General features: G+C 32.8%; 1 protein-coding gene across 1 annotated transcript in view; it reads right to left on the bottom strand.

Moving 5' to 3' along the window:
• LOC143062683 (uncharacterized) overlaps nucleotides 1-13,115 on the bottom strand; it is a 41,579-nt gene that overhangs the window by 17,219 nt on the left and 11,245 nt on the right. Inside the window, exons 5-10 of the mRNA XM_076234424.1 lie at nucleotides 11,244-11,417; nucleotides 6,334-6,487; nucleotides 3,401-5,598; nucleotides 2,741-2,850; nucleotides 1,961-2,063; nucleotides 1,088-1,254 (exon numbers count right to left, since the gene is read on the bottom strand). Coding sequence (XP_076090539.1) covers nucleotides 1,088-1,254; nucleotides 1,961-2,063; nucleotides 2,741-2,850; nucleotides 3,401-5,598; nucleotides 6,334-6,487; nucleotides 11,244-11,417 — 2,906 coding nt within the window. The remainder of the gene's footprint in view (nucleotides 1-1,087; nucleotides 1,255-1,960; nucleotides 2,064-2,740; nucleotides 2,851-3,400; nucleotides 5,599-6,333; nucleotides 6,488-11,243; nucleotides 11,418-13,115) is intronic.

Here is a 13,115-nt window from a genome sequence, read left to right as displayed (position 1 = left end):
GGCATATCAAAGAACCCCAATTATTCAATTTTTGATGAAATCAAACAAAGTTTAATTTGGACCCGATTTGGACCGACTTGAAAACTGGGCCAATAATCAAAAATCTAAGAACATTTTTAGATTCAGCATATCAAAGAACCCCAAGGATTCAATTTTTGTCAAAATCAAACTAAGTTTAATTTTGGACCCTTTGGACCCCTTATTCCTAAACTGTTGGGACCAAAACTCCCAAAATCAAACCCAACCTTCCTTTAGTGGTCATAAACCTTGTGTTTAAATTTCATAGATTTCTATTTACTTAAACTAAAGTTATGGTGCGAAAACCAAGAATAATGCTTACTTGGGCCCCTTTTTGGCCCTTAATTCCTAAACTGTTCAGACCTCAACTCCCAAAATCAATACCAACCTTCCTTTTGTGGTCATTAACCTTGTGTTTAAATTTCATTGATTTCTATTTACTTTAACTAAAGTTATTGTGCGAAAACCAAGAATAATGCTTATTTGGGCCCTTTTTTGGCCCTTAATTCCTAAACTGTTAGAACCAAAACTCCCAAAATCAATCCCAACCTTCCTTTTGTGGTCATAAACCTTGTGTCAAAATTTCATAGATTTCTATTTACTTAAACTTAAGTTATTGTGCGAAAACCAAGAAAATGCTTATTTGGGCCCTTTTTGGCCCCTAATTCCTAAAATGTTGGGATCAAAACTCCCAAAATCAATCCCAACCTTCCTTTTGTGGTCATAAACCTTGTGTTAAAATTTCATAGATTTCTATTCACTTTTACTAAAGTTAGAGTGCGAAAACTAAAAGTATTCAGACGACGACGACGACGCCAACGTGATAGCAATATACAACGAAAAATTAATTTTTTTGCGGTCGTATAAAAATTGCAGAAAAATAAAACTCAGAAATTTGAGGTGAAATTTGAAATAATAAAAACCTGGATAATGATGTATGTATTTACTTATCATTTGTTTGATGAAGAAAAATTAGCATCTGCAATCCAGAAAATAAGTACCCACAAAAATAAATGTATTCACAGTAATTAATTAATAACGGTTTAAAAGGTTTTGATACAAAACTAACCTGATGCATTGGCCTTATAAAGATAAGTCTGCTTTTTCTACTCTGAAGATCTCCTATTTGTCTGACCATGCCATTCTCATCAAGTTTCTTACACTGGGTGAAGTCTAGTCTGTTCAGTACTGGTGCTTTCTTCACGGTCATGGTTTTCAATACCCTGCTTGCATGACCTGAAAATATACATCTTGCTGTAGATAAATTGATATATATAAGGAGTGCCTGCATGCTGATTTTAAAGATATTTAAAACATATATATATATCAAGTTATTTCCAAGTTGATGTTCTCACTTAAACAGTGTTGTTTTTTTTTAAAATGACATGACAAATGAGTTAAGCATGTCATTCAAAAAACCTATAAATTGCTTTGAAGAAAGTCACTATAGAACAGCAATATCCTGCAGGTAAGTACATTTTTCAGAATTAAGCTTCACTGAAGTAAAGTTGTCATCTGTGAAACAACTGTTTTGTAGTGAATACATTTTCAAGTGGGTGTTCATTTTTAAGGACATTAAGTTAAATGGTAATTAGTTGCTTCAAATTTTGGTGAATACCTTTATTTTGACTTAAGACAATAGAGGATTTTAGTTACACAAAAAGAAAACATATCTTATACCACAACATATTGTGCTGGTGTCAAACTTGTATGCTATTTATTCATTATACTTTATTGCTTTTTTTTGTAAATATAAGACTTGTTGCTGAACTTTTTTCTTCAATCAACTTTGGTGTCAAATATCATTAATAATTTTTGATAATGTTTTTTAAGATATTTATAACACCAATTTAAATTGTCATGTAACCAAAAAAAAAATCAAAAAAAAAATCATTCAGTTCAATAATATCTTCAGAAGAATAAAATGTTAAATTTGTCTAACCTGATAATTTACTAAGTTTTGGACAGTCCTCCAGTATCAAATCTGTAATGCCTACCATATTCAGTGTCATACACTGTAAGGAATGAGACTTTAATTTAAAAACCTGTAACAAAAAAACATAGGATAATCATGATCAGTACACAACAAATATTGGTCAAGTTTCTGAAAAAAAACCAGGGCCTTTTACAGCTGTCTATGCAGTATTGTCTTTGTTCATTGTTGAAAGCCGTACCATTATCTATGGTTGTTAATTTCTGTACCATTTGGTCTCCTGTGGAAAGTTGTCTCATTGGCAATCATATCACATCTTCTTTTTTATAATTAATCAGGTTTTTTGCTCCAAGATGGTCAAATCTTACCTACAAGGATTACAACCTGGGATTATCTCATTTGAAACAAGCTGTAATTTGTAAAAATGTTCAAAAACCTTACTTTAAAGTCCTTTTAAGGTAGTACATTTAGGCACTACAGGATGATAACTCTTAAAAAATGCCACACATGGGTTGTTGAAATTAGAAATTATAATTTCCCAATAAATGGTCATTTCCCATAAGACGGTAACTTGTATACATACATGTAGCTGGCCAAGGTTATTTAGTGACAGTTGGCATACCTGCACATGTTATAAAAGTCATCCTCAATGAATAGGCTACAATGTATACCAATGTTTCAAAAAAACTATATCATATTACCTGTACATTTTGTTAAGGTCATCCTCCATGGAAAGGTCATTTATACCAATATACCATTTTCATTAGAATCACCGGTCAAATCACCTACCTGAACACGGTCATCTTCCATTACTGGGTCACTGGTACTGGTCATTTTATCACACATAACTGGAGACTTCTTAGATTTCTGGACAATCTTAATATAACCACTTGTGCCACCTATAGCAGTTTAATGAACATTTGTTTAGCTGATATTTCCAGGTTCAATTGGGTGTCAAATTCATCATTGATAAAGGGTTTTATTTTGTGTTGTCACATTGCTGTCCTAGAGTCACTGATGCCTATCCTATTAACTTTTTGTATCTTTACACTCAAAAGAACTCACCTCCAATGAGTAGAACTCGGTTTAGTGTTGCTAAATCTTAAGTTTTCTATGTTCCTCATGTAGTTATGGTTTGTATAATGTTGTTCGTCTTTTGGTTGTTTCAGTGTTTTGGCGATGGCATTGCCAGTTTGTCATCAACTTGCATGTATGAATGACCTTTGGTAACTTCCATCTCCCTTTCAATAAATATATCTTTTAGTGTATTTTTTAAATTTACTATTGCTGCTATTATTTTAAGCACCTTCTGATTAAAATGTAGTTCACAGTCAAAATTTGCTCCTGTGAATTTCATGTATAGTTTCAACTCACATTACTTTTATGTGAAAATTCATGCAAGCAAAATTTGCCTATGTACTAGGTATAGTATTCATTAATATTACTTACATGAATTGTGTCCGTCTTTACTTGCAGTGCCTGCAGTTTGTCTGAGATCACTAACATTGACTTGGCACCATCTATCAAACATAATCTTTAATGTTATTACTTTTCGTGCAACGCATTTCTTTTTAAAATTAATTGGTGTATCAAAGTTCGACATGGACTTCCTTTTTCTGTACTCTAATCCTTCTTCTTGTTGGTCACTCTCTTGTTTCTGACGTGATTTTGATCGTGTCGTGGGACATGAATACTGCTGTTCATCATTATCATTCACTACACTAGAATCATTGGATTTAGTATATGCTGGGTTCATAAATACTTCATATTTCCTATCACTAGATTCTTTTCCATTTTCTTCATTTTCATTTTCTAAAATAAAAATTTCTCTTTTGTCATTATCTTTTTTCCTAGGTTTGTGTACATTCTTTATGTAGTTTATGCTCTTTTGTGAGGATTTTGCTTCATTTTTAGATGCATCATTATCACAAGTTGAAGTAAATGCATTGTTCAGCATGACTGGATCTTTGTCCATGCTTTCAACACTATCTGTACACCCATCTGCTCCTGAATTCTGTGATTTCTTTTTTCTTACCAATCCCTTTTTCTTTCCATACAAGCTTTTCCCATTTCGTGTAGTCACACCTGAAGAGATACATTCCGAATTAGCAGCAGACGATTTCAAACTTTTCCCATTTTGTGTAGCCACACATGAAGTGCTACATTCAGAATTAGCAGAAGACGATTTTAAACTTTTCCCATTTCGTGTAGTCACACCTGAAAAGCTACATTCAGAATTAGCAGCAGACAATTCTGTTTTGGGGTCACTTTTGTCCTGATCCAGTACCGGTACTTTCTGTCTGAACTGTTCATTCAGTTCACTTGATTGTACGTCCTGTATCAAATTATTTGACTTTAAAGCACTATTACATTGATGAACGGATTCATTTTTATTACAATCACCTGTCTCTTTCTCTCCATCATATTCAGCAACACATTGAGATTTACTTGTCCCACATGATTTACTTGTCCCACATGATGAATTATTTGACACATTTATAGTTTCTGTACATTCATTGAATATTTTGCACGTTTGTGTTTGTGATGTCACAGAACTGTTTTCAATTTTATCATTACTTTCTGAATTTGATAAGGGAATTGCACTTTTACTATTACACTCAACACATTCAGTATTAATATCTGACGTTTCAATTTTATTGCAGGAGTCTGAATCACATTTTTTGCATTTATATGGGTCATCAGTCACACACAGAGGAGGATTTCTATCACATGTACATTTACCTTCAACAGAAATTGGTTTTACCTCTGTTGATGATATTGTATCTTCAGAGTTACTATTTGTTACATTTTCATCTGAACTAACTTTATAAGAATTAGAAAGTGAAGATAGATTGTCTCTAGTAACACATTTCCCCCCATTAGAAGCTTGGTCCCTATGATTTTGGTTTCCACAGCTATGGATATCTGACTGACATTTGTGCCTGCTTGTTGGAAATGAAATATTGTAGTCAGAAATATAAGTGGAACTTGTTGCTGCACTGTTATTCATTAAATTCTTCTCATTTTTTATTCCTACTTCATTTTCAGTTTGTTTATGGAATGAACTTTCAGTGGAAGTTGCAGTCTCCAACATTTCTTTAGTATTTTTGTTATTCTTGGATGAATCATCAGTTTTACTGTCAGATGCTATGTCTTTCATTTCAATATTGTTATCATTGAAACTAGCAGCATCAACATTAACAGGACCTGGTTGTTTGTTGGCTAAATTTGCAGTGTTAGCAGTATTCTGATTGGATGAAGCATCAATGTCCTCCAGATTGGCTAAATCAATATTGACATGGATATTCTGATTGGCTTGAGCATCAGCATCATTATTTCCATCTGCAACATTAGGTTCTATAGCATTTAATTCATTCACTAAATTTCCATTGACTACCACAATATTCATATCATCGCCTGCTATGTTATCTGCAATTTGATTGGCTGCAACATTATTCAAATTGTTATTTGCGTTTTGATTAGCAGCAACATTATTCAAATTGTTATTTGCATTTTGATTGGGTGCAATATTATTCAAATTGTTATTAACTTCATTCTGATTGGGTACTTGGTTATTCTGAACCACAGGAGCATCTGGTATAAGAGAAGATGATAAACCAAATCCAGTCCCTGCACTCAAACCAACCCTGTAATAATAATAAAAAAAAATATAAGAGTCAATAGGTCTGTATGCAACATCCATACTTTCTATTTCTGTCTTGTATACCACTGTGCTTAAACAGAGGTATATAACTCAGTTATCTTTAACAGAAACAATGAATTTTTAAATAATAAGGCTTTTCTACCTCAGGCAGGAATAGATTACCTTAGCTGTATTTGCCAAAACTTTTAGGAATTTTTGGTCCTCAATACTCTTCAACTTCGATCTTTACTGTGGATTCATTAATATTCGTTGGATACCGATTTTGTGGCTTTCGTGAATCACAAATTCAAATGTTCAACGAATATCAAATTTTCAGTAGGCTTTGTATATAGAAATTGGCAAAACCACAAAATCAAATATCCATGACTATGCAAGTTTTCAACAATCCACGGAAAAATTGATACACACGAAAAGAAATGAATCCACAGTATCTAGCCTTTTTAAAAACTCTAACATTTTTTTTATTCAAGCATCACTGATGAATTTGTTGTAGATAAAACCTGCGTCTGGTGCAAATACAAAATTTTAAACTGGTATCTATGATGAGTTTATTCATAGTATAAAAAAGATTTTAACAGTTTTCAAGAGACAATACATTTTCCAGCTATGTAATAGATAAATAAACAGCACATTTCTATTGGTGTTAAAGGTACAAAAGTTAAATTGATTAATGTATTAATTCCCTTTGTATTCATACCAAAGGCTATATAGCAATTACCTAGCGCATCCTTTAGGGGGTTCCCTAAACATTAGTTCTAAGTGAATGGCCTCTATCACAGGAAGTGAAGGTATGAATGCACAAAATTCTTCTAACTTGATAGAATGACATCGTCTTAATACCAGCTCACGTAGACAATCCCAGGCATTGGCATCTAAATAATAACAAAATAAATATTATATTGTTGTTCATTATAAGAATAAAATTTCATAACTCGTATGGGGCCTAGGCGGCTGCATGTTTTAAATAGTTACTAGCCAGTTACACTGCGGTTGCGAGTTCCTAACACTCTCATGTGAGTGCACTGGACTCCATTCTTAATTGACAAGGGTTGTCAGTCCTCTAAACACTCTGGCTTCTGTAAAAGTGGTTTAAAACACCAACAATCAACCAAACATCAATCATTCAAAATAAATCAGCTTGATGTCTAATATAAAGGCTATCAAAACAATTTTTTTCTTGAAGTCCGATAACTACATTGTGGTAAAAAGTATTAGATATTTAACTTTTCATGATACATGGCAATGCATATGTTCCCCTAGAATCATGTATACACTTTTTATCCTCAATAGAGAAGAAAATCATTAAATTCAATTTAAGGTAGCACAATACAAAGATTTTTCATCCCCAATCAGACATCTTTAAACTGATGTTATTCCACTCATCCTTCTTTAAATTTTATAAATGAGGTACCAAAAGAAAGAAGAATAATTTATCTTTCAAATTGTGATAATTTCATGATGACATAATTATTACATAATTAATTGTTATGTAATTAGTTGCTATATTGTGATGTCCATACTTGAATGAATTTAGCTTCTTTGTTATTCATAGCATCCCAAAATATTTTATAGATGTTATAAAGTGATATTACTAAAAAACTTTACAAGATACGCCACTTAAATTGAAACTAGATCTGTGATTTGTTTTGGTATTCAACATTGTGTATAAGTCTTCTAACATTTGTTTGAGGCAAACTAAAGTTAGAGAACGAAAACCAATTTTGGACGGTAAGATGGACAGACAGACGGACAAGTGTATGTAAAATTATGGTTCAATGACACGAGAACATACACATGAACACATACTTCGATCCAAATAGTACTGGTCATTTGCAAACTTAAGTAGTGTGTTTAATATGACACGAAAGGAGATGTGAGATAAATGTAGATTATAGGCAAAAGACAAACAAAGAGAATATTTCAAAGTTTGTTGCATATTATCCCTACTTTTTTCTCCATCGTTGGTTTTGTTCCGTTATTATAGTGCAAACAGTGCATAGATGTGAATATCTAAAAAAAAAATGTATATAAATTCCAACTTATTTATCTTTCTTTTTTTTTTTTTTTTGTTATTCGGCTTCGCAATGTTTTCTCTGGATACCAATCTGCTCTATCCCCGACTCAGCTATGTGTTGTTATAAATTGTTCAACATAGACTTTGAACACACTTTATACGATGTTCAGATAAATGTATCCAGTCTAGATTTTGTAAGCTATAATGATCAAGCTAACAATATACTTAATAGAAAAGCTGCGTGTGATTTTGAAGAACTGTCTTCGAGGGATTTTAATGTATGTATTAGATGTTGCAGAGATTGGAAATCGCCAACAGCATTATGGACCTCGTAATTTATGCCAACAATATTCCTGTTCGTACTTTAGAATTTTTGCAAGTTTTGCGAAAATTGAGAAGAAATACGTAAAGCAAAAATAAAAACTCTAATTCTAAATTTTTATAGCAGCATTTGCACATGTATATAAACAGTATCAACTGAAATCTAAATAACTGTAATTCCGAAATTTTGCGCAATTTAAAATGAATTTCTATATCTCCAGTGTAATATATATCTTTGCTAATTATTTTATATTTGAAGTGGCGGCCGGTAAACCGTAATTTTCAATCAGCGGATCTATATTTTTCCCTTGCCGCTTTTTCATACTGAAAGCTGGTAATTAACAATGTTCCATTCAATTCAAATTGACTGAAAGGCAACGTGTATTCATTTCTTTTAAATTTTCGTTCATTTTGAAAGACAGTTTTACTTCGAAGTTTCCGTTTGTTCATGCGGAAGGTCCCATCACCATTAGTCATTATGATTCTCGTTCAAGTTTATTGTCACTTTCTCTTGCTTACCCGTCTGAAGTAATTTCCGACATTACATTTTACAAATTTCATGTCACACAGAAAGCAATTAAACGCTTTTGCTTTTCAATATTTATTTTTACTCAATATAAATTATTTGTCACTAGTACTTTCATTTTCAAATTCTATTTATAGACCATATCGCGGACGTGAAAGAAAGCACTGTAAAGAAAGATTTATATGTTTATATTTATATGAGAAAATGGTTAATAAAAGATCATATAACAGTTACAACAGGAATATCAAAAAAAAAAAATATAAGTATTAACCTCTTTTTTTTTGTGTCGAGGATTGAATACATCCTAGCCGTTTTCACTCACGTTGACAGTTGTTTTGGGAAAATTTATTTCTTTGAATGCAAATGACTGAATTATGTAAGTCCCTGACAAAGTTTGCTTTGGAATTTCAATGAATAAAATGACAATATATAGTGTAAGCTTTAGTTTGTTATTGTGGGAGTTTACGTGTGTAATGCATGTACGTGTTTATGATATTCTTATCAATGTACTACATTTCGTTTACTTTTTACGTCACATATCAACATTCCCGATTTTTTACGTGAGTCTACAATTACCGGCGTAATATAGTAAGTTCATGAATGGGCAGTTACCCCAGGCCAAGGTATAAACAAATAGTTCCGAGACCCATTCTTTGTACTTTAAACAGTTTTGCAGAAACATAATTTATATGCAAGCTTTAAGTTGGTCAGCTAGTATTAGTAAACCCAACTCAGTCGCTCTTCGGCCATCACGACATGCCAAGTTTCTTTCATTTTTATGGGCGGAAAGCACTGTTTAACTGTTACAAGATATCTATTTTACATTATTCAATTTTAGCTATATTTTTGATGAGATGCATTCAATACTCTTCCACCAAATTGACCATTATTCCGACGAAGCGGAATATATTCCGACATCTTGAAAATATTTTTTATGGTGTACGGGAGATAACTCCCATAGCAACAAACGACTATTTTCCCGTTTTCCGCTAGAGGCGTTCATTTACGTACCTCTCACCTTAAAACCTTATTCTCCAATTTTATGCTCCATATCTGTTAAACATTTTTTTTTTTAAAAGGCCAAAAGAGACAATTATGCAGTTAAACTTTACACAGGATTACATTACACAACTATACACGGAAAAAAGTATAGAAACCATTTAGAAATACCAACTTTCCAGTTTTACCCATATTTTTTCCTCTTATGTAACAGTTGTTGTTTTTGGAAATGCTAATTGATCAGTAAAAAGTTTGAACCATATTACTTTACACACTTATAGAATGTATTTGAGAAATTTTGGTTGCATTAATCACAAAACTAAAAACTGAGAAAAAAAAACTACAAGTTTGACCAATTTGAATGGAATCCTTTTAATAAAAATATTACTTATACCGTAGCAGCAACAATATCTTGACAAATTTGAAATAACAATTCATAAATAATTTTTGAGTGTTAAAAATAATTATGAATTTATTCTCACTATTCTATAAGCAATACACTTTATCATTTTTTTCTATTTCGCAACACACCATTGTGCATGTACCTTAATATTTAATTTGACCAAAGAATAGTCATACCAGATGAATCAATTAACAAAATCCAATAAATATTCACTACCTAAACATTCTAAATCATACACAACCAGGTGCTCCGCAGGGCGCAGCTTTATACGACTGCAGAGGTCGAACCCTGAACAGTTGGGGCAAGTATGGACAAAACATTCAAGCATGATACAGCTCTGAATTTGGATTGTGATCAAATTTTTGACATTACATGGTTTTTTTTTACACAAAACAAATGCCAAGATTTTACAAATCAATTAAAGATTTCTTCTTCAAACTTTTTAAATCTAAAATTAAATAGTTGACACAGCTTAGGTTTCTGACACAGAATGAATGTGGTCTAATGAACTTAAAAGTTTTTTTTTGCCTTTGAGCAATTCACTATGCTGTTGAATATTAATCCTCTCAAAAAAATGTTTGAAGAAATTTTCTTTTTATTTATGAAAATTTAACCCCCCCCTTTTTTTTTCACATCCCCGTTTCCCTTTATCAAAACTGATATCAATTCAAATTTCTAATGGAGTTTGCAACGGGACCAAAAGTTGAGAATCTACATATACAGTTAGATTCGGCATATCAAAGAACCCCAATTATTCAATTTTGATGAAATCAAACAAAGTTTAATTTTGGACCCTTTGGGCCCCTTTTTCCTAAACTGTTGGGACCAAAACTCCCAAAATCAATACCAACTTTCCTTTTATGGTCATAAGCCTTGTGTTTAAATTTCATAGATTTGTATTTACTTATACTAACGTTATGGTGCGAAAACCAAGAAAAATGCTTATTTGGGTCCCTTTTTGGCCCCTTATTCCTAAACTATTGAAACCAAAACTCCCAAAATCAATCCCAATCTTTCTTTTGTGGTCATAAACCTTGTGTCAAAATTTCATAGATTTCTATTAACTTAAACTAAAGTTATGGTGCGAAAACCAAGAAAATGCTTATTTGGGCCCTTTTTGGCCCCTAATTCCTAAAATGTTGGGACCAAAACTCCCAAAATCAATACCAACCTTCCTTTTATGGTCATATACCTTGTGTTAAAATTTCATAGATTTCTATTCACTTTTACTAAAGTTAGAGTGCGAAAACTAAAAGTATTCGGACGACGACGACGACGACGACGCCGACGCCAACGTGATAGCAATATACGACGAAAATTTTTTCAAAATTTGCGGTCGTATAAAAATTGTAAGTAAATTCTAACCAGGTGAAAACCAATCAGTTGGTTTATGTATGTGTGGGCTGTTGTAAAGTTCTAGATATCTTAGTGTAGGAAAGCATTCTCCTACTGCCTTCATTCCAACATCTGTTATAGTAGAGGGAGATTCTGTTACACTGTCTAGTCCTTCAATTACCAGGTCTTGATTAGTCCAGTTACCTGGAAAAAAAAGTACATGGCAATTTGTTACACTGTCTAGTCATTCAATTACCAGGTCTTGATTAGTCCAGTTACCTGGAAAAAAGTACATGGCAATTTGTTACATAGTCTAGTCCTTCAATAACAAGGTCTTGATTACTCCAGTTACCTGAAGAAAAAAGTACATGGCAATGTGTTACATAGTCCTTCAAAAACCAGGTCTTGATTAGTCCAGTTACCTGGAAAAAAAAGTACATGGCAATTTGTTACATAGTCTAGTCCTTCAATTACCAGGTCTTGATTAGTCCAGTTACCTGGAAAAAAGTACATGGCAATTTGTTACATAGTCCTTCAATAACAAGGTCTTGATCAGTCCAGTTACCTGGAAAAAAAGTACATGGCAATTTGTTACACTGTCTAATCATTCAATTACCAGGTCTTGATTAGTCCAGTTACCTGGAAAAAAGTACATGGCAATTTGTTATATAGTCCTTCACTAACAAGGTCTTGATCAGTCCAGTTACCTGGAAAAAAGTACATGGCAATTTGTTACATAGTCTAGTCCTTCAATAACCAGGTCTTGATCAGTCCAGTTACCTGGAAAAAAGTACATGGCAATGTGTTACATAGTCTAGTCCTTCAATTACCAGGTCTTGATCAGTCCAGTTACCTGGAAAAAAAGTACATGGCAATTTGTTACATAGTCTAGTCCTTCAATAACCAGGTCTTGATCAGTCCAGTTACCTGGAAAAAAGTACATGGCAATTTGTTACATAGTCTAGTCCTTCAATAACCAGGTTTTGATCTGTCCAGTTACCTGGAAAAAAAGTACATGGCAATGTGTTACATAGTCCTTCAATAACCAGGTCTTGATCTGTCCAGTTACCTGGAAAAAAAGTACATGGCAATTTGTTACATAGTCTAGTCCTTCAATAACCAGGTTTTGATCTGTCCAGTTACCTGGAAAAAAAGTACATGGCAATTTGTTACATAGTCTAGTCCTTCAACTACCAGGTCTTGATCAGTCCAGTTACCTGGAAAATCAAAGAGCAGAAAGCTCTGAGGGATACGATTGCCATTGTTTTTATTGACACATGTATACATGTAGCTAGATAATATTATTTTCAAAACTAATTCAACTGCACATGAAAAATGTAATTTACATAATATGAATAGTTACAAAATAGCCAATCCCGGATAAAAGTGAATGAACAATGTACTTGGGCCTATTGTGTTTTATTTTTGTACAATAAATTCCAAGTTTACTTTCCACAGCAGTCATTGAGACTCAGAGTGAGAGAAGGTATTTCACTTGGTATCTTAATTATTAGTCCAAATAATTATGACGTCTGGCAAGGCTATTTTAATTTTTTTCTGGGACGCCTTTCTACGACTCCGTAGAGAACCTGAGATCACTTCCAGTTTCTGGCAGTGATTCGTGTTGCTTAGTCTTAAGTTTCTAGGTTGTGTCTTGTGAACTATTATTTGTCTGTTTGTCTTTTTATTTTTTATCCATGGCGTTGTGATTTTATTTTGGACTATGAGTTTGATTGTCCCTCAAGTATCCTTCACCCCTCTTTTCTCTTACTTACATGTATCATTAATAGTCAGAAAAAGACTACTTAATTATCATGTCGTAGGAAGGCGTCCCAGAAAAAGACTACTTAATTATCATCTATTTTCCTACATTAATTCTAGGAGGAACCCCATTCCTAACTC

Source organism: Mytilus galloprovincialis, chromosome 2 (genome assembly GCF_965363235.1).
Source record: "Mytilus galloprovincialis chromosome 2, xbMytGall1.hap1.1, whole genome shotgun sequence".
NCBI classification, from domain to species: domain Eukaryota; kingdom Metazoa; phylum Mollusca; class Bivalvia; order Mytilida; family Mytilidae; genus Mytilus; species Mytilus galloprovincialis.
This window is presented reverse-complemented; position numbering and strand designations above follow the sequence as displayed.